We start from the raw sequence: 27,540 nt of genomic DNA on the forward strand, positions 1-27,540 counted from the left end.
GGTGCTGACCGAAGGGAGGTCTGAAGAACCTCAGATGATGTACAAAGTCTCAGAGCGGAGGCCGCAGTCTCGCTACTACAAACAGCGTGCACCAATGGATTAGTGCTGCAGAGAGTGTCCGAAGGTATTAGCTGACCTGACCGGTTAGTGCTGTAAAGGTTGGAGAGTAACGGGGGTTACTATGTATTGTACATGGCCCTAATTATTGTACAGTGCTGCGGTATATGCTGGCATCATAGAAATATAATTATTATTATCACAACCAGCACAGCAGAGTCCTGCATACACTGAGGCCCCTGATCATGTGACCCCTGACTCCTCCCCTCCTGTGACCTCATCACAGGTCCTGTGCGCACAGAACAGCCATATATGTGGTGTGCGGCTCTGCAGGTGGAGGTAGGTGCTGGAGATTCCCCATTACTGGGCAACATTAACCCCCTCAGTGCTGCGGTCACATTCCAGGAGACAGAACGTGTTCCCGTCTGTGTCGCTGTATCAGGATCTCTCTCTGTATTGGATTACATTAGGTCACTTCCCTCCTGACGTCGCATGCTGCTCTGTTACTGTACAGTCTCCATTATGGCCGTCGCTTACTCCATGTTGTCACTATCAGGATACATTAAGCCCTTCACGGCACTAACCCCCTTGGTGCTGGTGTCATTTTTTCGATTCTCGTTCCCGTGTAACTTTTTGATGGAGGTTTCATTTTCTCTAGAGCCAGAACTTCTGTGATCTCCAATAGGCGATGAATAGATTGAAGCTGATATATATATATATATATATATATATATATATATATATATATATATATATATATATTTATATACATACACATACTGTTTATTTACATATATTGTTACGGTGTTAAGGTCATGGCTCCTTCAGGTGATATTTATAATTGTTATCAAAAAGAACCTAGCACTCAACTTGTTGCCTTTAGCGTGAGTTTTATTGTAGTGGTACAAATTAAACGTTTCGGTCCCACACTTGGACCTTCGTCAGTAACTACATGTGAAACATAACAAAATGTGACAATGAAAATCATAACAAAAATAGAAATATTTTACAAAAAAAGAAGTATATACATAAATGCTGAGGATAATATTTTGGCATAATTCACAACAATGGTCAAGTGTATACTGGAGACATATGCTAGAGGGACGTCCTGAGTATCCAGGATAGAGTGCTCCAATGGTTATAAGACAATTTTTGAGAAGTGTGAGTGCCCCAAACAAGTTAGAGAGGTGAGATACATACCGTACTGCTGTAATAGCGTGGGGAGACAAAAGGGATGGAAGACACACAGTAACGGCGTCTGTAGGCATGTAAACAGAATCCCAAGCGGAAATGGTGAGGATTGTTAGATGGTAAGTGGGTATAGAGAGTTAAGGGCTATAAGGTGGACCATACCTTAATGCTGTGATACACAGGGACGGTACTATTGGTGTACAAAAGAGGAAAAAAGACGCAGTGGAGGGTTAGAAATGCCTCCTCATTGTGAGCCGGGAAGATACACTACATGCTGCTGTGAGGAATTTACCTTGTAGAGACCGTGGCTGGATATGGTGGGAGCAGACGCGGATTCCACCGCTGGTCTGCCGGTGTGCGGTAGTATCGCCCTTACATAGAGGAAGGGGCGGGACTGACAGCGCTGAAGAGCCAATCGGCGACGGCGCCGTAGACCGGAAGTGACGTCGCGCTAGACTAAGCCGCTCGGTACAGCTGTTTGCAGAGCTGTATGGCGTGGTGAGCGGATGTGACGTCCGGTTGTCAGTAACCGGTAAACACAGTCAGTGATTGCTGGTAGTTGCAGTGTTGTAGCGCTAAAGAATAGTGCTTAGAGTCCTGCGGTAAGAGGGCGCTGTAGTGAAACCCAAAATAAACATGCAAGTGCAGAGTACTTGAGAGTATGAAAGATGAATGAACTTAGAAAGGAAGTGCCCACATGGATATTGTGGTAGATTCCTTGTTGGTGGTGATCCTAGGAGGTATCCTTGTGACACGTGAGATGGTAGACAGATGTGAGTGGAAGGACGGTCCAATACAACAAGCAGAGATGAAATATATTTCAATAAAGACGATTCTAATGGCAAAAGAGGAAAACAGAATTAGCCAACAGTAAATACATATTGCAATAGTACATAAGCAAAAAATTGGCTAAAGTCCGTACACATCTGTACATAACCCCATATGGTGGAACCATCAGTAGGCAGCATGATTTCTTTGTTAGATAAAAGAGGCTAAATCATAATCTCTATTGAGTCCCAAGGGGTGAAGTGTTTCTAAGGTATGGATCCAAAATGCCTCCCGTCTCTTCAAACGGGCTACCCGGTCTCCACCCCTCCTGAATGGGGGGACATGCTCTATAACCTGGTATCGTAGTTGTGTGACAGTGTGGTCCTGGTTATGGAAGTGAAGGGGAAGGGGTAACAACAGATTCTTGCGGCGGATCGTAGACTTGTGTTTAGAAACACGGTCCCTTATTGGTTGTGTAGTTTCCCCTACATACAGGAGTCCGCAGGGGCACTTGATTAGATATATCACCCATGATGAGGCACACGTAAAAAAATTTGGGATGTGGAACGATTTACCGGACCGGGGGTGGTGGAAAGATGAGCCTTTAAGGACATTGTTACATTGGGCACAGTTAAGGCATGGGAAGGTCCCCATGCGTGGATTCTGTAAGAACCGCTGGCGAGGTGTGGAAGAGTTTGTTCCCAAGTCTGCCCTGACTAGAGAATCCCTGAGATTAGGTGGACGTTTGAAGCAGGGAAGGAACGGGTTCTGAAACTCGGGAACTTTTGGGTATCCCTTTGATAGCAGATGCCAGTGTTGGCGTATTGACCTATGTAGTATATATGAGAATGGGTGGTATGCATGGATGAATGGAATTCGGTTGAGGGCTCTGTTGGGTCGTGGGGTGGGAGGGACTGTAGCCTTTGCCAGTACCGAGGGTGGATAACCCCGTTGGGAAAATTTGGTGGCCATCTCTTGGAGGCGTACTGGTTTAAGTTCTACGTCCGACACAATCCTGGAAACTCTTTGGAATTGTGATTTTGGGACTGAATTTTTGGTAGCCGGAGGATGGAAGCTTGTAAAATGCAACAGACTGTTGCGGTCCGTGCTTTTTGTATAGAGGTCAGTGGTTATCGTGCCATTTGGTTGTAAGATGACCAGGGTATCCAGAAAGTTAATCTGTGTGGTACTGTGCGTCATTGTAAAGGAGATACCCGGCCAAGCTGTATTGAGCCATTCGAAGAATGCCGCGAGGGCTTCCAACGAGCCCCCCCATATGCAGAATACATCATCAATGTAACGTTTCCACATGATGACGTTGTCACGGAACAGCGGGTGAGGGTAAATCAGACTCTCCTCAAAATCCGCCATGTAGCAATTTGCATATGGGGGCGCTACGTTAGAGCCCATCGCGGTGCCACGGATCTGTAAGTAAAAGTCATCCTGGAACAGGAAATAATTACGGGTGAGTATGATAGTAAGTAGATCGGTACATAGCTGTATTTGGTTGGATGAGAGACCGGATTGGGTCAGGAGTTTGTAGACAGAGTTGATACCCTCGGTATGAGGGATGGATGTATATAGATCTTTTACATCCATAGTTACCAGTATAGAGTGTGCCGGAATGGGACAGATGTCCTTCAGTGTCTGGAGGAATGAGCCCGTATCCAGAATGAAGGATTTGGATGACCTGATCATTGGGGTCAGTATCTTTTCCAGGTAGATGGCTAAAGGAGAAAGGATAGAGTCGGTGGATGCGACTATAGGCCTCCCCGGTGGTTTCTCTAGGTTTTTGTGGATCTTGGGGATAGTGTAGAACACTGGTGTTATAGGGTGTAATTTTGTAAGGAAATCCCGTGTTTTGGGGTCCAAGACCCCTAGTTCGATATATTTGGCCAGTGTGTCTGAGATGATTTGCCGAGTAGCAGATTGAGGATCATGTTGTAGCCTCGTGTAGACGGTAGAGTTGTTAAGTTGGCGTCTTATTTCTAGAAGGTAATCGGTTTTATTCATTATAACGAGGGCACCCCCTTTGTCTGCGGGTTTGAAAATAAGATTACTGTCGCTCTGTAGGCCTTTTAGGGCTTGTCGTTCAATGGAGGACAGATTAGAGGGAAAGAACAGTTTCCCCTTTCTGATGTCATCACATAGTGTTTTAAATGACTCCTTGACGAAGCCTATAAAAGACTCCATGGCATGTGAGCCCTGTGGTGGTCTGAAATGACTCTTGGTGTAAAGGCCTAAACTACTCGATGATAGAGGATTATCAGATGGGACTGTGGGGGGCTGGATGGGGGGTGACTCAGAGGAGGTAGAGAAGAACGCCTTCAATCTAAGGGACCTAAAGAACCTTTGAAGGTCCATCTCCAGGTCAAATGTGTGACATTGGTAAGAGGGGCAAAAGGACAGGCCTTTTTGCAAGATGGTGTATTCAGCAACCCCCAAGAGTCTGTCTGAGATGTTGATCACCAATGGAGTATTCGTACCTGTGACCTCGTGATCCTCCCTTGAGGCGGGTCCCCTCCTATGTCCGTGGCCGCGCCTCGTGGCCTTCTTCTCGGGAAACGATGACGTTGGCCTAAAAAACGCGGCGGAAGGGTAGCTGAGGCCCCGGACTCCTGTTCTGAGCCAGATGTCGAACAGTCGAGGGAGGTGCGTGGGCCTTGGCGTGATATATTTCGTCGGCCTGAGAAGGATTCCTGCCATCGGTATACCTGTTGGCGCTCGTAGTCCTCTGTGTCCCTGTTGAACTTACTACGTTTCCTGTCCTGTGTCTCTCGCCGGTGTTTGTCGATGTTCTTTGTTATCTGGTCCTTAAGGCTGGAGAGTTCCTCCGGAGTACCAGACGCGGACAGTTGGGCCTCAATGGTTTTTATAGTCTCGGAGCTGGTAGAAATCGCCTTCTGTAGATGCTCGATCGTGAGCGTAATAATATCAAAGGAACACTTGTTTAATATTTGTTCATATTTAACACAATATTCAGGAGAGTCCCGAAACAGTGTGGGACGTAGTGAGACCCGTAGACCCCTAGGGATTCGTTGTGCTCGAAGGTATTCAGAAAGTGTAGCACAGTGGAGTTCAATGTTGGTAAAGTGACGAAGCTCCCGTTCTAGATCCCGGCCTCTTACCTCTCTAGGGGGGATTTTCAGGAAATCACTATTGAAAGTGGAGCGTGCCAAGATACTGGACGTCTCCTCAGCATTATAGTTTCTGAATACCTTCGAGCACAACGAATCCCTAGGGGTCTACGGGTCTCACTACGTCCCACACTGTTTCGGGACTCTCCTGAATATTGTGTTAAATATGAACAAATATTAAACAAGTGTTCCTTTGATATTATTACGCTCACGATCGAGCATCTACAGAAGGCGATTTCTACCAGCTCCGAGACTATAAAAACCATTGAGGCCCAACTGTCCGCGTCTGGTACTCCGGAGGAACTCTCCAGCCTTAAGGACCAGATAACAAAGAACATCGACAAACACCGGCGAGAGACACAGGACAGGAAACGTAGTAAGTTCAACAGGGACACAGAGGACTACGAGCGCCAACAGGTATACCGATGGCAGGAATCCTTCTCAGGCCGACGAAATATATCACGCCAAGGCCCACGCACCTCCCTCGACTGTTCGACATCTGGCTCAGAACAGGAGTCCGGGGCCTCAGCTACCCTTCCGCCGCGTTTTTTAGGCCAACGTCATCGTTTCCCGAGAAGAAGGCCACGAGGCGCGGCCACGGACATAGGAGGGGACCCGCCTCAAGGGAGGATCACGAGGTCACAGGTACGAATACTCCATTGGTGATCAACATCTCAGACAGACTCTTGGGGGTTGCTGAATACACCATCTTGCAAAAAGGCCTGTCCTTTTGCCCCTCTTACCAATGTCACACATTTGACCTGGAGATGGACCTTCAAAGGTTCTTTAGGTCCCTTAGATTGAAGGCGTTCTTCTCTACCTCCTCTGAGTCACCCCCCATCCAGCCCCCCACAGTCCCATCTGATAATCCTCTATCATCGAGTAGTTTAGGCCTTTACACCAAGAGTCATTTCAGACCACCACAGGGCTCACATGCCATGGAGTCTTTTATAGGCTTCGTCAAGGAGTCATTTAAAACACTATGTGATGACATCAGAAAGGGGAAACTGTTCTTTCCCTCTAATCTGTCCTCCATTGAACGACAAGCCCTAAAAGGCCTACAGAGCGACAGTAATCTTATTTTCAAACCCGCAGACAAAGGGGGTGCCCTCGTTATAATGAATAAAACCGATTACCTTCTAGAAATAAGACGCCAACTTAACAACTCTACCGTCTACACGAGGCTACAACATGATCCTCAATCTGCTACTCGGCAAATCATCTCAGACACACTGGCCAAATATATCGAACTAGGGGTCTTGGACCCCAAAACACGGGATTTCCTTACAAAATTACACCCTATAACACCAGTGTTCTACACTATCCCCAAGATCCACAAAAACCTAGAGAAACCACCGGGGAGGCCTATAGTCGCATCCACCGACTCTATCCTTTCTCCTTTAGCCATCTACCTGGAAAAGATACTGACCCCAATGATCAGGTCATCCAAATCCTTCATTCTGGATACGGGCTCATTCCTCCAGACACTGAAGGACATCTGTCCCATTCCGGCACACTCTATACTGGTAACTATGGATGTAAAAGATCTATATACATCCATCCCTCATACCGAGGGTATCAACTCTGTCTACAAACTCCTGACCCAATCCGGTCTCTCATCCAACCAAATACAGCTATGTACCGATCTACTTACTATCATACTCACCCGTAATTATTTCCTGTTCCAGGATGACTTTTACTTACAGATCCGTGGCACCGCGATGGGCTCTAACGTAGCGCCCCCATATGCAAATTGCTACATGGCGGATTTTGAGGAGAGTCTGATTTACCCTCACCCGCTGTTCCGTGACAACGTCATCATGTGGAAACGTTACATTGATGATGTATTCTGCATATGGGGGGGCTCGTTGGAAGCCCTCGCGGCATTCTTCGAATGGCTCAATACAGCTTGGCCGGGTATCTCCTTTACAATGACGCACAGTACCACACAGATTAACTTTCTGGATACCCTGGTCATCTTACAACCAAATGGCACGATAACCACTGACCTCTATACAAAAAGCACGGACCGCAACAGTCTGTTGCATTTTACAAGCTTCCATCCTCCGGCTACCAAAAATTCAGTCCCAAAATCACAATTCCAAAGAGTTTCCAGGATTGTGTCGGACGTAGAACTTAAACCAGTACGCCTCCAAGAGATGGCCACCAAATTTTCCCAACGGGGTTATCCACCCTCGGTACTGGCAAAGGCTACAGTCCCTCCCACCCCACGACCCAACAGAGCCCTCAACCGAATTCCATTCATCCATGCATACCACCCATTCTCATATATACTACATAGGTCAATACGCCAACACTGGCATCTGCTATCAAAGGGATACCCAAAAGTTCCCGAGTTTCAGAACCCGTTCCTTCCCTGCTTCAAACGTCCACCTAATCTCAGGGATTCTCTAGTCAGGGCAGACTTGGGAACAAACTCTTCCACACCTCGCCAGCGGTTCTTACAGAATCCACGCATGGGGACCTTCCCATGCCTTAACTGTGCCCAATGTAACAATGTCCTTAAAGGCTCATCTTTCCACCACCCCCGGTCCGGTAAATCGTTCCACATCCCAAATTTTTTTACGTGTGCCTCATCATGGGTGATATATCTAATCAAGTGCCCCTGCGGACTCCTGTATGTAGGGGAAACTACACAACCAATAAGGGACCGTGTTTCTAAACACAAGTCTACGATCCGCCGCAAGAATCTGTTGTTACCCCTTCCCCTTCACTTCCATAACCAGGACCACACTGTCACACAACTACGATACCAGGTTATAGAGCATGTCCCCCCATTCAGGAGGGGTGGAGACCGGGTAGCCCGTTTGAAGAGACGGGAGGCATTTTGGATCCATACCTTAGAAACACTTCACCCCTTGGGACTCAATAGAGATTATGATTTAGCCTCTTTTATCTAACAAAGAAATCATGCTGCCTACTGATGGTTCCACCATATGGGGTTATGTACAGATGTGTACGGACTTTAGCCAATTTTTTGCTTATGTACTATTGCAATATGTATTTACTGTTGGCTAATTCTGTTTTCCTCTTTTGCCATTAGAATCGTCTTTATTGAAATATATTTCATCTCTGCTTGTTGTATTGGACCGTCCTTCCACTCACATCTGTCTACCATCTCACGTGTCACAAGGATACCTCCTAGGATCACCACCAACAAGGAATCTACCACAATATCCATGTGGGCACTTCCTTTCTAAGTTCATTCATCTTTCATACTCTCAAGTACTCTGCACTTGCATGTTTATTTTGGGTTTCACTACAGCGCCCTCTTACCGCAGGACTCTAAGCACTATTCTTTAGCGCTACAACACTGCAACTACCAGCAATCACTGACTGTGTTTACCGGTTACTCTGACAACCGGACGTCACATCCGCTCACCACGCCATACAGCTCTGCAAACAGCTGTACCGAGCGGCTTAGTCTAGCGCGACGTCACTTCCGGTCTACGGCGCCGTCGCCGATTGGCTCTTCAGCGCTGTCAGTCCCGCCCCTTCCTCTATGTAAGGGCGATACTACCGCACACCGGCAGACCAGCGGTGGAATCCGCGTCTGCTCCCACCATATCCAGCCACGGTCTCTACAAGGTAAATTCCTCACAGCAGCATGTAGTGTATCTTCCCGGCTCACAATGAGGAGGCATTTCTAACCCTCCACTGCGTCTTTTTTCCTCTTTTGTACACCAATAGTACCGTCCCTGTGTATCACAGCATTAAGGTATGGTCCACCTTATAGCCCTTAACTCTCTATACCCACTTACCATCTAACAATCCTCACCATTTCCGCTTGGGATTCTGTTTACATGCCTACAGACGCCGTTACTGTGTGTCTTCCATCCCTTTTGTCTCCCCACGCTATTACAGCAGTACGGTATGTATCTCACCTCTCTAACTTGTTTGGGGCACTCACACTTCTCAAAAATTGTCTTATAACCATTGGAGCACTCTATCCTGGATACTCAGGACGTCCCTCTAGCATATGTCTCCAGTATACACTTGACCATTGTTGTGAATTATGCCAAAATATTATCCTCAGCATTTATGTATATACTTCTTTTTTTGTAAAATATTTCTATTTTTGTTATGATTTTCATTGTCACATTTTGTTATGTTTCACATGTAGTTACTGACGAAGGTCCAAGTGTGGGACCGAAACGTTTAATTTGTACCACTACAATAAAACTCACGCTAAAGGCAACAAGTTGAGTGCTAGGTTCTTTTTGATTATGGTTTATGAAGGTTTGGGATCCTAACCTAAGCACCACCCCTCTCAGTAGTGCACACGGTATTTTGTATGATATTTATAATTGTGGCTGTTTATAATGAATGCAAACTCCTGTAAATCCCCCTCATGGTTGCTCCCGGGACCCTCCCAGTGTCATCGCTCTATGTATTTCTGCTGGTCTCCTCCATATTTCTGGAGACCCTGTGATCTGAGTGGCTCCTGTAGTCATAGTCTCCGTGTAGACGCCAGATTCTGGGGAACGGACATAAAGCACATGGTGTTCAGGCCGCGCTCCATCTTTATGGCCTGTATCCCGCTTTCAGTGTCTCCACCATCCTCGACTTCTGGTATCGGTGATATGATATTAAATGTTCCAGTCCATACAAAGAGAGAATACAAAATCTACATGTAGTTGTAGCGCCCCCACTGCCGCAGGGCCGAGGGGTACCCGGTACCGGGCCTGTGAGTCTCTGCTCTGGGGTTGTCACGGTGGCTAGGCCCCGGTCCGTGACCCTGCCGAGGGGCGTACAGTGATAGATATGATATGGATGATGGTGGTGATGCTGTAGTAAATAACGAGGACACCAGGCTGCAGTCTCTCCACTTCTTTACTGAAGGTCCCAGAGACCTCAGTCCAGAGCGCTGTCCGCCGAGTTGTCAGAGACCGGCCGGTCCAAAGGCACATCAGGAGTTCTCTTTACAGGTGAGAATCAGTGTCTACCTTCTAGCGCTGGGTGTTGTAGTCCTTCCCTGCTGAGCTCCCGGGATAGTCCTCACAACTGAATCTGTCTGTCTCTGATGTTCGTTCTCTCCGTCCCCCAGGTGATATGGTAGGACGCACCCATATGACGGGGTAGGCCTGGAGTTCTTCCGGGACCCTAGAGTCGCCCCTCTCCCACAGCTGCCTCCGATGTCTGCTTAGGTGATTTGTGTGAGACAGCCAACCTATAATTGGCTGCCCTGCCGTGGTTTGCAGTAGTACTTAGAGTCTCTTACTTGCTCGGCGTTCCGGCCACCGACTGTTTGCGCCTCAGAAGGATGTTGCCTCGGTCCAACAGCACGACTCCTTCTGGTCCTAATTCCTCCTTTCTGTATTCCCGTTGTTCACTGGTTAGTTCTGCTCTTAGGAGTCTGCCAGGATCCCATCCCTGACAGGTCCTCTCACCAGCTCTTCCCAGTTACTTCTCTCTCTGTCTTCCTGTCCAACCCCCAGTTTTACCAGTGTGAGGAGTGGCCTACTAGATAGAACCACCCCCCCTGGTGGCCGGAGTGTGAAGTGTAGTGTGAGTGTTACCTGGTCAGAGAAACTCCTTTAGTGCAATCAGACGTAACATCACTCCCCTTAGTGGCAGAGCGACATTACTGCAACGACCAGGACTCTGGGGCGCTGCATATCTATATTTCCTCATATGTTTACCCCTATTTTGTCCAGTAATTGTATTATTACACAGGATTCTTTATGATGTTACATTGTCATCATTTCCCCATTCAGATTCCTACAATATCGGATCCTCTCAGTGGAGATTCTCTATAAAAAAGAATTTTACTGATTGACCGTTAAGGATGGATAGAGACAGGGACAAGATGGTAGAGAGGATAATACACCTCACCCTAGAGATCCTCTTCCGGCTTACTGGAGAGGTGAGAAATTCTGATGACGTCACATTACATCATTCTTATCTATGGGAATAACAGACGGACAGAACTGGAGAGGTGAGGACTCTGGAAATGTCTGTAGTGATATTTATTAATGTGTCTCTCCATAACCAGGATTACACTGTAGTGAAGAAGACCTCTAGTGAGCGCTGTCAGGACCCTGTGTCTGAGGGATGGGGAAGACCCCTGAGCCCAATCATGGAACCTCCACCTCACCCCCTGATACATGAGGACATCAATGACCAGAAGATCCTAGAACTCACCTACAAGATGATTGAGCTGCTGACTGGAGAGGTGACACTGCTGGGAATGCTGGGACATTATACAGTAACGCTATGAAGGGATCGGGGGATGACGGTATCATTGTATGTGTCAGGTGCCTATAAGATGTCAGGATGTTGCTGTCTATTTCTCCATGGAGGAGTGGGAGTATTTAGAACGACACAAAGATCTGTACAAGGACGTCATGATGGAGGTTCCCCAGCCCCTCACATCCACAGGTAATAGACAGGACTAAATACACAAGGCCTATAATTATCTGTATATAAAGAATGAATTCAGTCCCTGTATGTGTTTCCTCCAGTTCTATCCAGTAAGAGGACAACACCAGAGAGATGTCCCTGTCCTCTTCTTCCACAGGACTGTAAACAAGAAAATTTTGATGTTCCTCAGGATTATCAGGTAGATGGAGAGAAGGTGTCATGAGATCTCACTTATGATGTGTAGACCACTGTGAAGGTCTTGTGTTCTGTCTTGTTTTATCCACCAGTATTATACACTGAATGACGGTTCTTTCATATAGAGTTTCCGTACATGGTAATTAGACCAGTGACACCAAAGTGCAGGATAGAATGAACTGATCATTTTTTCAGTATGAATTCACAATAGAATGAAAAACAAGTGTGATCTGAGCATTTTTGAATGATGCACAATTATCGGTGCTAGGGTCAGCAGCAGTATTTCAGAAACTGACAACTTTTGTGAGATTTATACATATAACGTGTCAGGAGTATACAGAGAATGTTGCGATTGAGACTTTCTATTGAAAGGGGATCATGTGGATATTAAAAACTCATCAAAAAGAAATCAAGAATGTACTTAGGAACACGTGGTGCACAACTAATTCAAATTGCAGCTGAATCCATAATAGAATAGGAAATTCGAGTGAACTGATAATTTCATTCTGGTAAAGATGGAGTAATGGTGCGGGGAATGTTTTCTGCTCACATTCTGTGTTTCTGTGTTCTGATACTCATGTTTGGGTGTTTGGAAACTAGAGCTTACCCAAAGCATTGTGGACAACCAAGTTCATCATTTCATGGCAGCTGTTTACCCTGTGGTAGAAGGACAATGCCTCATGCCACAAGGTTTTGTAAAAAAAAGTATCCTGTCTACATTTGCCAACATTTCAACACCAAGTGTAATCAACAACAACAAAGTGCTGAGATTCTAATGGGCACAGAAGTTTAGTGCTCTACAAGATGGTTGTCTGTAATAACATGGCGACTCAGGAAATGTTTTATATTTGGTGAAGATGTCAAGATTAGTGATGAGTGAATATACTCGTTACTCGAGATTTCCTGAGCATGCTCGGGTGTCCTCCGAGTATTTTTTAGTGCTCTGAGATTTAGTTTTCCTCACCGCAGCTGAATGATTTACATCTCTTAGCCAGCTTGATTACATGTGGGGATTCCCTAGCAACCAGGCAACCCCCACATGTACTTATGCTGGCTAACAGATGTAAATCATTCAGCTGCGGCGATGAAAACTAAATCTCCGAGCACTAAAAAATACTCGTAGGACACCCGAGCATGCTCGGGAAATCTCGAGTAACGAATATATTCGCTCATCACTAGTCAAGATAAAACTGATCATAGATATTAGATGTTGCCTATATCTTCTCCAATTTTCTGGTTATGGAGCCTGCTTGTTAGAATTAGGAGCCAACAGGTAGTTTTATACAGTCCATCACCTATATGATAACTACTGTTGTCATGTCATTTGTGGTCATCTTGGTAATTTGTAATCTTTTCTGTTCTTTCGCACAGCTTTTCCATCTGTTTGTGACTTTTACAATATTTGTTTCAGGGTGAAGATCTGACCCATATTAATACTATAGAGACATATGTGTTGGGTGATGAGTGGTGTAAAGAGGAGATTCCTACATATGATTACCCAGGTGAGTAGTGACCACTAAATGCAGAGAAGGCACAGACTTTATTCATCCAGATGCTTATACAATTACGGTATGTGATTAATTTTTCGGGTGCATTTTCATACATGTTTTATTTGTTGATATTTACTGAATTGTTCTCTTTTTTCAAAATGTCATTATGCAAAATTGAAATGATTCTTTTGAGAATAAATAAAGAGAGTTAAGGGGGGTATCCGGGACTTTACAAAAAAGAAAAAAAAATTCTAAGCACTTACAGGAAGGTAGTTGGAACTTGCCTGCCTGTTGTGCACGACGCCGTTCTTCCCCAGCACAGAGCGGTCATAGACGCACCTGCTGTGGATTCAGCTGCCTCTGCTGACGTCACGTCTACAGAGCGGAGGCTTCTTGTCTGGTTTTCGATGTAGATGGGTTGAGGCTTCTGAGGTCATTCTATTTGACAGCCGGATCTCCGCTGCCTAACTGGACGATCTGGCTGTCGGTCAGAATAACCTCGGAAGTCCCAGCCCGTCACATATACAGAGGCAGGTGAATTCCTGGCAGGAGCGTCTGTGCTGGGAAAGGACGGTGCCGTGCACAACAAGCAGGTAAGTTGCAATTACCTGCCTGTTACTGCTTAGGTACATTTTTTTGTTTGTTTTTTTTTTTTGTAAAGTCCTGGAAACCCACCTTTTAATCTTCATACGTTGTGTTCTGGATGTACGGAAATACGATTGCTGTGTCCGATCACTGGTCATACCAGTGATGCATTGGTCATCACTAAGGTCATTGAGAGGCTGAAGTAATCGCAATTATAAGCTGAATGTGCTTTATTATTTTATTTTATGTTGGACAATAGTTTTTCCAATCATGGGACATAATAATTTTACACCAGATCTCTTTACATTTATTTTCCTTGAACCTGAATTAAGGCTAAAGATTGGAAGATTCTGAGACAACAGTGGGACTCCTAGGGAAATGAGAGGCATATTGACATAAGATGAGATTCAGGAAATAATAGAGAGGTATAATTCCTTGAAAAGTTACAAACAAAGGTAGTAGCAAGGCGGCATGACACCACAAAGGCCCTGTCACGGGGGGCACTGTTCATGGTCACTTGGCAGCTTTTAAGATGGTTACTTTGAACAGGCTTGGAGCTAGTTAACTGCTGTACAGGGATATGGACTTATACAGGTACCCATAGGCTGTGGCCAAGGAGCCAGTTGCCATACTATGGTGCAAGCTGGCAGGAAGAATTGTCAGGTTGGTGGCTCACAACTAGGAGGTACGGGTAGAACTCAAATATTCAGGCAGGAGAAACTCAAAATCAGCAATATCCAATAAGACACAGGATCTGTGATACCAAACCGGAGCAATTTAGGTTACAACTAGTGATGAGCGAACATGAAAATGCTTTGGTGCTTGTTACTCAAATTGAGCGCATCGGACTGCTCGACTTTAGTAACACATATAATGGAAGTCAATGGGAAACTCAAGCATTTTTCTGGCACACGCTACCAGGAGATCTGGAGGGCAGTAAAATCGCTGAAATGTATTTAAAAAGTGCTCAAATGGAATGGGAACAGCGAGGAGAAGACACCTGGACGCATCTCTCACTAGGAACAATGTTGTCAGAGTATTACTTTACTTTTACGGACTGACAATAATACATAGCAAACTGAAAACAAAACGGATTTTACAGGAAAAAATGTTATAAAACATTATTTCCTGTATAATGGCTTGTATATACTGCAAAATTACAAAGAGAGAAAAAACGCCTCCTCCATCACCTAGGCATGCACATAGTGTTTTTGCACTTTGTCGTTGCTTTCAATGGTGAAAAAATGATGAAAGAATTGACATGCTCCTTCTTTTAAATATACAGCCATTTACCATTTCAGTCAGGAAAAAAAGGGAATCGTGTGCATGAGATTTCTGAAATCTTTTCCCATTTGTAAGGAGTGGGACTCTTAGACCGGTGAAGCCTATGCAGTAAGTGCAAGGGCTTCCAAAAATATCAAAATCAGGAAAGTTTATCTCCCCCCATTCCCTCTCGGTTGCTGGAGTAGTTTAAAAGCTATGCGAGATTTTTTACCCTCCCAGATAAATGAGCGATACAGATAATTGATCTGCTTCTAAATAAATTGGGAGAGTATGGAAGAGGTAGAGGAGACATGGAAACTCTGCCATTTATTTAGGCTGGCTCTGCCTAGGTATGACAAGTTAAAATCTTTCCATTTGGCTAAAGTAGATTCTAAGTTTTTAAGGTATAATTTAATATTGGTTTTGTATAATTTAGCTGGGTGTTTTGTTACCTGTACTTCCAAGTATTTTAATGAGCCATTAGTAAATTGACATAGGAATCTTGATGCCCATAAAGGTTTGAAGGGGCCACGTAACATCATCACCTCTGTTTTATCCCAGTTGATATGGTACAATAACAGAAGGCCCTAGTCGAGCAATTAGTATAAAAATTCTCATCTGACAACGCTGGCAGCAAAGGTCATAGATGCTTGGGCAACCCTGGAGGAGTGACAAGGGAGACACACACCAGTTCAAACAGAGGCAGGGGATACTTTCATTAGACCCAGCGCCCAGTCCGTGATGCCTGGGGTAGTCTGACTAGGAAGGAAAAGTTTTTGAATTTGGTGAAGTAGTGACTAGCTGACCAAACCAGCATCATCTGTGATTCCTTTGTGTCGTACAAGTATTGGGAATCAAAGCTGAACACGTGGCATGAACTGTCCCTCTATGCCTTGTGCTGGCCTGCCCTGTCACTAGCGCTTTGTCAGTGCAGGTTTTTAATGCCACCATGGGCATAATAACTGATAGGCGCATCTGCCTGTGAACTGAAAATGCTGACAGGTTGACTCTTATCAAAATGAACAAGGCTTGAATTGGCCAGGACTTCTCAACCCCACCAGATGACCGCTGCGTAACATAAAGCCATCAGGTCAGAGAGGCCCTGCACACTGCAGTACTTTGCTCTGCAACAGGGCAGACAAAGTACGCCTGCGCAGGAGCCTTGGCAGGAAGAATAGAAGAAGACGATATTGTATGAAGATGGGAGTCGCTGGACTCGGACCGTGACGCCCATCGGACCAGACCGCACCCAGACCGCCCCGGGTGAGTATAATATAACCTGTTTTTCTTATCTTTCAGGTGATCGGGGGCTTATCTACAGCATTACAGAATGCTGTAGATAAGCCCCTGATGCCGGTAGCTGAAGCTTATAGGCCAATTTCGGGGTGACAAATTCCCTTTAATAGGGAATAGAATAGATGTAACCCTGATAAGGACTGTTGGTTTTAGGTTGCAGCAGCAAGGACTCTAAGGCAATTATCCCTGACTAGATGCCTCTAATAAATTGACCCTACTCTACCAGCTAAGGGTACCGTCTCACAGTGGCACTTTTGTCGCTACGACGGTACGATCCGTGACGTTCCAGCGATATCCATACGATATCGCTGTGTCTGACACGCAGCAGCGATCAGGGACCCTGCTGAGAATCGTATGTCGTAGCAGATCGTTTGGAACTTTCTTTCGTCGCTGGATCTCCCGCTGTCATCGCTGGATCGTTGTGTGTGACACCGATCCAGCGATGCGTTCGCTTGTAACCAGGGTAAACATCGGGTTACTAAGCGCAGGGCCGCGCTTAGTAACCCGATGTTTACCGTGGTTACCAGCGTAAAAGTAAAAAAAAAAAAAACAGTACATACTTACATTCCGGTGTCTGTCCCCCAGCGTTCTGCGTCTCTGCACTGTGAGCGCCGGCCAGCCGGAAAGCGAGCACAGCGGTGACGTCACCGCTGTGCTCGCTTTCCGGCTGGCGCAGACACAGTGCAGAGAAGCAGAACGCCGGGGGACAGACACCGGAATGTAAGTATGTACTGTTTGTTTTTTTTTACTTTTACGCTGGTAACCACGGTAAACATCGGGTTACTAAGCGCAGCCCTGCGCTTAGTAACCCGATGTTTACCCTGGTTACCCGGGGACTTCGGCATCGTTGGTCGCTGGAGAGCTGTCTGTGTGACAGCTCCCCAGCGACCACACAACCACTTACCAACGATCACAGCCAGGTCGTATCGCTGGTCGTGATCGTTGGTAAATCGTTATGTGAGACGGTACCCTAACACTACACGAATTGCAGATAAGAGCGATGTTATTAAAGAATAGAATCTATTTGAATTAGCCCTGAAAGGACTATTGGTTTTGTGTGGAGGCACCAAGGACTGTAAGGAAATGAATCATACATAAGTGCCTCTAAAACACTATTGCTACTCCAGCAGCTAATTATACACTAATTACAGCTAAGAGCAGTATTACAGAATAGAATTTGAATTAGCCCTGAAAAGGACTGTTGGTCTAATCTTTCAGCAGCAGGTACTGTAAGACTATATAACACACTGTCCCTTCTGCAGCAGAAACTCTGCCAACACTATTTGCGAGTAAAATGTGTCGAATATGTTTCACCGGGTCTTATATAGACCCAATGATGCTATGTGGCCGACCAGTCACAGTAATGCCAATAGCCAACATGGCTACGGCATTACCGTGATTGGCAGGCAATCCAAACATGTTTAGTGGCCAAAAATCAGCCGCAAAACATGGCGGGCAGGGAAGGGAGCATGGCGTCTGAGTACGCAGATACTTGATCAAGTACCAAACGTCTCAAGCACAAGGATGCTCAATCGAATATCGAGAACTGCTGAGCACACTCGCCCATCATTAGTTATACCTGATAGTGGGAACTGATTCTCTGGAGTTTAAATAGAATCCCAACCCAGGGCTGACAGCAGCTAGAAGCACAAATGGAATTTAACCTCAGAGCTTCGTCACTGACCAGAGCCACAAGTCCTAGGATTAAAACTGGGCAACTAATGAGTCACCTTGTGCTGGGCAACAAGCAAAGTAGCAATAACAATGACATACCCCAACTCGGACGCCACAGTCCCAGTCATTGAGCTATGGTAAACCACCAGGATTTTAAAATCCAATGTGTTGCATACACCTGGATGTCAACTTTAGAGAACAGTCCCCAGGTGTTAAGCCTCACTTGGAGAGGTGGATTAAGGCTCTTGGCCTGCATGTGTAGTTGTAATGCAGTGCAGACAGATTACATTGGTGCAGTACTCGATCCATTAGGAGGAACAGAGGCTGTAGAGACTAACGGCAACTGGAGCTATTGAGTCCACTAAGAAGCTGGAAGGTCAGTGTAGAAAGATTGATGAAGGGAAGTCGAGATAGTATCACTTCTGAGTAGACTTAGCGATGGGGCAGAGTATGTTACAGAGTGTTATGTGGAATGATGTGTGTTAAGGCCCCGTCTCACATAGCGAGATCGCTAGCGAGATCGCTGCTGAGTCACAAGTTTTGTGACGCAACAGCGACCTCCATAGCGATCTCGCTATGTGTGACACGTACCAGCGACCAGGCCCCTGCTGCGAGATCGCTGGTCGTGTCGGAATGGCCTGAACCTTTTTTTGGTCGTTGAGGCCCCGCTGACATCGCTGAATCGGTGTGTGTGACACCGATCCAGCGATGTCTTCACTGGTAACCAGGGTAAACATCGGGTTACTAAGCGCAGGGCCGCGCTTAGTAACCCGATGTTTACCCTGGTTACCAGCGTAAATGTAAAAAAAAACAAACAGTACATACTCGCCTTTCGGTGTCCAGGTCCCTTGCCGTCTGCTTCCTGCTCTCACTTACTGCCGGCCGTACAGTGAGAAGTGAGAGCACAGCAGTGACGTCACCGCTGCGCTCTGCTCTCGCTGTACGGCCGGATCTCAGTCAGAGCAGGAAGCAGACGGCAAGGGACCTGGACACCGAAAGGCGAGTATGTACTGTTTGGTTTTTTTTACATTTACGCTGGTAACCAGGGTAAACATCGGGTTACTAAGCGCGGCCCTGCGCTTAGTAACCCGATGTTTACCCTGGTTACCCGGGTGCTGCAGGGGGACTTCGGCATCGTTGAAGACAGTTTCAACGATGCCGAAGTCGTTCCCCTGATCGTTGGTCGCTGGAGAGAGCTGTCTGTGTGACAGCTCCCCAGCGACCACACAGCGACTTACAAACGATCACGGCCAGGTCATATCGCTGGTCGTGATCGTTGGTAAATCGCTTAGTGAGACGGGGCCTTACGGTCTCAAGGAGAGATGAACAGAGGAGTTGAGCGAAGATGTGTAGTTGAATTTGTTCGGACACTGTGGCAGTGTAGCAGATTTGAATATAATAGAAGAGCTCGGTTAGAGTTAAAATAAAAACATACAAATTTGTCCGTCTCGTTGAATTGAGGCCATAGGGCAAAGATGTAATGTGCAGCTCCATACGTTCTGTAGCATCCACTTATAGGTACTGCTGAACAACTCCTGCTCTCCTGTTCTCATGAATTGGAGCTGTTATGTAATGCCAAGCAGTAGCCCCCACCAATCTGATATTGATGGCCTTTCCTAAGGATCGTTCATCAATTGGACCATCCCTTCAAAGACCATTTTAGATTCAACGTTAAAATTAGTAATGACCATGGTTTTAGGTTAATGTTAAAGGAGAAACTCTTGGACTTGCTTCTGTCAGCTGCTTTCTTTTATATATTGCTAGATTCTTGCCAGATAGTATTGAAATGATCAGAAACAGCCCCAGAAGTATCAACCTCTACAACCCGTACAGGAACAGTTTCAACCATGATTTTGTCATGAATTAGCTCAAAAGGGGGGCGTGGCTGGACGTGACCGAGTGAAGACGTGCTTTCTGCTGCTCCTGACCACCATCCACATAGCAATTGGTTCCAGTACCTCAGCATGGGCAAATCGGGGACTAAAAATGTACAGCTGCGGGCTGATATTCATAGCCTGGAAGCTCCATGGGTATTAACCACATCCCAGGCTATAAACATCGTCCTCTAGTCTCTGGCTTTCCCTCTCTGGTGCAGAAAATTGCGCGGGAACCCACACCATTTTTTTTTCAAATTTTTTTTTTAAATTAAACATTGCGTTTAAGCCGGGGTCACACTTGTGAGAAACTCGCACGAGTCTCGCACCTCAATACCCGGCACTCGGGAGCAGAGCGTGCGGCTGCATAGAAATATATGCAGCCGCACACTCCGCTCCCGAATGACTGCGGCAGTGCCTGGTATTAAGATGCGAGACTCATCCGAGTTTCTCGCATGTGTGATCCTGGCCTAACTCTATATGTATCATTTTATTATTATGTTTATTTCTAAACATCGGGCTTGGTATTATCTATAGATATATCTATCTATCTATCGTATGTATCTATATATCGTATGTATCTGACACTGCGCGCTACTGAAGAGGATTGGTTACTCACTGCTCTCTGCGATGAACGGTCCCAGTGAGTATTCTGCAGCTGTGCTCTGCTTGTGAGCAGCACATAATGTCCCTGCCATGTTCTTCTTACAAGCATTAAGTAGCTGCTGGCACCAGAGCAGGACCCTGCGAGGGAGCGCCGTGTAGGTGAGTGTAATGTTTTGTTGGTTTTTTTTTTTTAAATCTTTCCTGATGGGGCCATGCATACCAGGAACGGGATGGGGCTAATTATAAAAGAAAAAGGATGCAACCAATCATACTAGGAACGGGATGGGGCCAATTAAAAAAGAAAAAGGATGGGACCAATCATACCAGGAACGGGATGGGGCTATTTATAAAAGAAAAAGGATGGGGCCAATCATACCAGGAATGGGATGGGCCCAATTATAAAAAAAACAAGAAAAAAAAACGGATGGGACCAAGTATACCAGGAATGGGATGGGGCCAATTATGAAAGAAAAAAGGATAGGGACAATTATACTAGAATAAGGATGGGACAAATCGAACCAGGACCGTTGATGGGGCCAATCATACCAGGACTGTGATGAGTATGTGCATACCAGGACCGGGATGGTGCCAGTCATACCAGGATAAGGATGGGGCCATGCACACTAGGATAGGGATGTGGGGGCCATGCATACCAGGATAGGATGAGGGAGCCATGCATACCAGGATAGGGATGAAGGAGCCATGCATACCAGGATAAGGATGAGGAACCATATGTATCAGAATGGGGATGAGGGGACCATATATACCAGGATAGGGGATTTTACAGTACAGAATTGACCATTTTTTGCTTCAAATTTTTTTTCCTAATTTCCTCATCTAAAACCTAGGTGCATCTTATAGTCCGAAAAATATGGTAACTTTTTCAATAAATTGGAGAAATGTCTAACTATCAACTTTTGATATCTGTTATATGTTCTGTTGTGAAGACAATATTATTTTAACTGAAATCAAATTCCAGCTCACCATGGTCGACATCCTTGGAGACTCGGAGCACGGAACCGCTGTGTCAGGGCGTGGAAGAATCAAGGAAATGATGAGGAATCCAGCTCAACGAGATAGTGAAAAAAAACCTTTTTTTTATTCCCTTGGAAAATGTGTTCAGTGGAGGATAAAAACATCAGCAATTACAGAGAATAAAATGCGATATCAACGTGTTTCTGGTGACCAAGCACCCTTAGTCATGATCGCTAAGTGTTTTTTTCACTTATCTCGTTGAGCTGGATTCCTCATCATTTCCTTAATATTACTTTAACCCCTTTACCCCAGCACATTGTCTGTGTTTTTCGTTTGTTTTTATCCCCCTTTTTCAAAAGCCATGCATTTTTTTTAATTTCCTTCAATATAGCCATATGAGGGCTTGTTTTTAGGGGACGAGTTGTACTTTTGAATGGCACCATTGATTTTACCACATAGTGTACTGGAAAAAGGGGGAAAAAGTGCAATTCCACAATTTTTGGGGGTCTTTTACATACTATGTTCACTATATGGTAAAAGTGACTTGGCAATATGATTCCCCAGGTCCGTATGAGTATGCTTGACTATGCTTTTGTCACCATTTTACAAAGTTTGTATCGTTTCCATTTTTCGGGATCTGAGGCTGGGTGATGGCTTATTTTTTTCATCCTGAGATGATGTTTTTATTATTACCATTTTAGGGTAGATACAATTTTTTGATTGCCTGCATTTTATTGCAGTGTTGCGGTGGCCAAAAAACAATTCTGGATTTTTTATATTTTTTTCTCATTATGCTGTTTACTGATCAGATTAATTTTGTTTGTATTTTGCTAGGACATTTCTGAAAGCAGCAATACCAAACACGTATTTTTTTCATTTATTTCAGTTGGACAAGAGGGGTTGATTTTGAAATTTTGAGGGTTTTTTTTTTAGTTTTTACTTTTTATTTTCTCACTTTTTACTTTATTTAATATTTCCCTTAGACTTCAAGCTGCGGTTGTCCGATCACCTGTACTATGTATAGCAGTGCTTCAGTATTGAACTGTATAGCAGAAATCATGATCTCTTATGAACGCCGGCCGCCACCGCCTGTCATTATGATACTCACAGGAGTATTGTAATGACAGCACAGAGATCTTCTGTAGACCCTTGGCTGGGCTATCATGACAAACCATCAGAACCCTGCGATCACGTCAATGGCACGCCAATGGGAGCGTGGAATGACCACCTTGCCAATCTGTGTTATATCTCATGGTCAGACATTGACAACCAGATTTAACACATTAACAGTTGTTTAAGGATATGTAAGCAAAGGTGCGGTCTCAGCTCCGGAGTCTACATCAAAGTCAGGGAAAAGACAAATGAGGTAAATATATGTCATGTGATATGTCAGGAAAGTGTTAAGAGATTTCTAAATCATTGCATTCTTGTTTTCTTTACATTTTACACAGCATCCCAATGTTTTTGAAATTGGGGTTGTTCAAAGTCTTTTGTTGCAACCAATTGCTTACTCAGTTCAAAATCTAATTTTACTGCAAATTATACAGACATTTTAATAAGTAAATGTTATAAAATTTATATTAGAATTGATATGCCAAAAAGGCACTGTTATTAAATACTATCAATGGTTTATTTTTGGCAGATGACTGTACCAGGAGCTCAAACGAACATATGATATTTTCGGATGTTAAAGCAGATGACCGTAGTATCACACCAGATACATATGAAGAGTACGACATTATCCAAGATATACCTCCAGCCTTTCACACCATAGATGTATCATCTGATCCCTTTCAGCAGGCTCTTTCTACTGATTCACCACAGACTTTTAAACAAAACAAAAATAACCAATGGGATGGTAAACATCACACAAGAAGGAAGAAATGTTCATGTTCAGAATGTGGAAAACATTTTTCAGACAAAGCAAATCTTGCTATACATAAAAGAACCCACACAGGGGAGAAGCCATATACATGTTCAGAATGTGGGAAATGTTTTTTATTTAAATCATATCTTGTTAGACATCAGAGAACTCACACAGGGGAGAAACCATTTTCATGTTCAGAATGCGGCAAATGTTTTAATAAGAAAACATATCTTGATACACATCTGAGAATTCACACAGGGGAAAAGCCATTTTCTTGTTCAGAATGTGGTAAATTTTTTAGAGACAGAACAACTTTTGTTAGACATCAAAGAACTCACACAGGAGAAAAGCCATTTTCATGTTCAGAATGTGGTAAATGTTTTAGAGACAGAACTGCGTTTGTTACACATCAAAGAATTCACACAGGGGAGAAGCCATTTTCATGTTTAGAATGTGGGAAATGTTTTACAGACAAAACAAGTTATGTTAGACATCAGGTGATTCACACAGGAGAAAAGCCATTTTCATGTTTAGAATGTGGGAAATGTTTTAATAAGAAAACATATCTTGATACACATCTGAGAATTCACACAGGGGAAAAGCCATTTTCCTGTTCAGAATGTAGAAAATGTTTTAATAAGCAAGCATATCTTGTTGAACATCAGAGAATTCACACAGGGCAAAAGCCATTTTCATGTTCAGAATGTGGGAAATGTTTTATTCAGAAATCACATCTTGTTGAACATCAGAGAATTCACACGGGGCAAAAGCCTTTTTTTTGTTTAGAATGTGGGAAATGTTTTGGTAAGAAAACTAATCTTGTTTCACATCAGAGAATTCACACAGGGGAGAAGCCGTATTCATGTTCAGAATGTGGGAAATGTTTTGCGGATAAATCAACTTTTGTTAGACATCAAAGAATTCACACAGGTGAGAAATTATTTGCGTGTCTAGAATGTGGGAAATGTTGTTCTCAGAAATATGATCTTGCTAAACATCAGAAAACTCACACAAAGGAGAAGCAATTATTATTATGTTCAGTGTGTGGGAAATGTTTTTCACAGAAAAGAAATTTTGTTACACATCTGAGAATTCACACAGGGTAAAATGCATTTTCATGTTCCCAATGTGGGAAATGTTTTCCAAATGAATCAGATCTTGTTACACAACGGAGGAGCCATTTTCATTTTCCCAATGTGGGAAATATCTTGCATATAAATCAAATCTTATGAGACATCAGATTATTCACATGGGAGAAAAACATTCATGTTTAGAACGTGGGAAATGCTTTAACCAAAAATCAGTTTTTGTTGTTCATCAGAGCATTCACATAAGCTTACATAAGGAAATAGCCATTTATTTCCTTTTTTTTTTTGTTTTCTTTTTATTACTATTGATAAATTGTGCAAGGTACAAACATCAGCTACAGTGAAAGTAAAGTCACATATCATAGACGATGAATCGAAAACAGCTTAAAACGTTAATTGATGATTCAGGAATATGGGAAATTGTCAATAAAGATTTGTCATCAAAAAACAAATAGAATAAATAACTCGCCAATACACTAAATGGGCTGCTTAATTGAGACACTTGTGTTGTTTTTCGCTGCAATTTCCTTGAATATGTCTGTTCCTCAGAATGATTGTTAATGGGGTTTTCAGATTCAGAAAGCCCATTTCTAAGCTGTAGTTTGTTTCAAATAAAATAAAAAAACATTAATGTTACTCAGTCCCTTGGTCCAGAGCTGTTTCCCTGCCACTGCTCTTTTTCTGTAATGTGTCTTCCAAGCAAAATTTCAAAAATAGGTGATGATTTAGATTGTCAGTCTCAGAAATGGAAATCCTAGTGCATGCTGCTCTTCCCAATCACAGGGCGAACAGGTCAGCTAAGATAATTTAGGTGCAGTAAGGGCTTAGTCTCACATCTATATTAGCACTTGTAGCTGCAATAGTGAAATGACTGTTTACATGTCCATGATTTTTCATGGAACAAGCAGTTTTGCTTGGAATCGTGGACACATGTCTGCAGGGCCGGACTGGGACTAAAATTCAGCCCTGGCATTTGAAGTTACACAGGCCCACTTGTCACATGGTGACTGTATAATATCTTTGTACACTTGTAGGCTACAAGAAGTGAGGGGAGTGTAACACGACTATATAACATATAATTACAGCTGTATCCAGCATTACAGCTCAGCCCCCATAGAATGTAATGCAGCCAGCCCCCATAGACTATAATACAGCACAGCCCCATAGAATGTAATGCTGCACAGCCCCCATAGAATGTAATGCAGCACAGCCCCCATAGAATGTAATACAGCCAGCCCCCATAGAATGTAATACAGCCAGCCCCCATAGAATGTAATGCAGCACAGCCCCCATAGAATGTAATGCAGCACAGCCCCCATAGAATATAATGCAGCACAGCCCCCATAGAATGTAATACAGCCAGCCCCCATAGAATGTAATACAGCCAGCCCCCATAGACTATAATGCAGCACAGCCCCCATAGAATGTAATGCAGCACAGCCCCATAGAATGTAATACAGCCAGCCCCCATAGAATGTAATACAGCCAGCCCCCATAGAATGTAATACAGCCAGCCCCCATAGAATGTAATGCAGCACAGCCCCCATAGAATGTAATGCAGCACAGCCCCCATAGAATGTAATGCAGCACAGCCCCCATAGAATGTAATGCAGCACAGCCCCCATAGAATGTAATGCAGCACAGCCCCCATAGAATGTAATGCAGCACAGCCCCATAGAATGTAATACAGCCAGCCCCCATAGAATGTAATACAGCCAGCCCCCATAGAATGTAATGCAGCACAGCCCCCATAGAATGTAATGCAGCACAGCCCCCATAGAATGTAATGCAGCACAGCCCCCATAGAATGTAATGCAGCCAGCCCCCATAGAATGTAATACAGCCAGCCCCCATAGACTATAATACAGCACAGCCCCATAGAATGTAATGCTGCACAGCCCCCATAGAATGTAATGCAGCACAGCCCCCATAGAATGTAATGCAGCACAGGCCCATAGAATGGAATGCAGCACAGGCCCATAGAATACAATGCAGCACAGGCCCATAGAATACAATGCAGCACAGGCCCATAGAATATAATGCAGTACAGCCCCATAGAATATAATGCAGCACAGGCCCATAGAATATAATGCAGCACAGGCCCATAGAATATAATGCAGCACAGGCCCATAGAATGGAATGCAGCACAGCCCCATAGAATATAATGCAGCACAGGCCCATAGAATATAATGCAGCACAGGCCCATAGAATATAATGCAGCACAGGCCCATAGAATATAATGCAGCACAGGCCCATAGAATGGAATGCAGCACAGGCCCATAGAATGGAATGCAGCACAGGCCCATAGAATACAATGCAGCACAGGCCCATAGAATATAATGCAGCACAGGCCCATAGAATGGAATGCAGCCAGCCCCATAGAATATAATGCAGCACAGCCCCCATAGAATGTAATGCAGCACAGCCCCCATAGAATGTAATGCAGCCAGCCCCCATAGAATGTAATACAGCCAGCCCCCATAGACTATAATACAGCACAGCCCCATAGAATGTAATGCTGCACAGCCCCCATAGAATGTAATGCAGCACAGCCCCCATAGAATGTAATGCAGCACAGGCCCATAGAATGGAATGCAGCACAGGCCCATAGAATACAATGCAGCACAGGCCCATAGAATACAATGCAGCACAGGCCCATAGAATATAATGCAGCACAGCCCCATAGAATATAATGCAGCACAGGCCCATAGAATATAATGCAGCACAGGCCCATAGAATATAATGCAGCACAGGCCCATAGAATGGAATGCAGCACAGCCCCATAGAATATAATGCAGCACAGCCCCATAGAATATAATGCAGCACAGGCCCATAGAATATAATGCAGCACAGGCCCATAGAATATAATGCAGCACAGGCCCATAGAATATAATGCAGCACAGGCCCATAGAATGGAATGCAGCACAGGCCCATAGAATGGAATGCAGCACAGGCCCATAGAATACAATGCAGCACAGGCCCATAGAATATAATGCAGCACAGGCCCATAGAATGGAATGCAGCCAGCCCCATAGAATATAATGCAGCAGAGGCCCATAGAATGGAATGCAGCCAGCCCCATAGAATATA

General features: G+C 44.5%; 1 protein-coding gene across 1 annotated transcript; it reads left to right on the forward strand.

The window, feature by feature from the left end:
• The first annotated feature begins 336 nt into the window (after window positions 1-336).
• Window positions 337-25,339, forward strand: LOC143766221 (uncharacterized). Its single transcript, XM_077253728.1, has 7 exons — window positions 337-396; window positions 10,892-11,040; window positions 11,170-11,349; window positions 11,432-11,555; window positions 11,639-11,736; window positions 13,144-13,234; window positions 23,138-25,339. Exons 2-7 carry the CDS (start codon window positions 10,963-10,965, stop codon window positions 24,466-24,468), a joined length of 1,902 nt encoding a protein of 633 aa, XP_077109843.1. The 5' UTR covers window positions 337-396; window positions 10,892-10,962; the 3' UTR covers window positions 24,469-25,339.
• Window positions 25,340-27,540: the final 2,201 nt, after the last annotated feature.

The sequence above is a fragment of the Ranitomeya variabilis genome, chromosome 4 (assembly GCF_051348905.1).
Source record: "Ranitomeya variabilis isolate aRanVar5 chromosome 4, aRanVar5.hap1, whole genome shotgun sequence".
Taxonomy (NCBI): Eukaryota; Metazoa; Chordata; class Amphibia; order Anura; family Dendrobatidae; genus Ranitomeya; species Ranitomeya variabilis.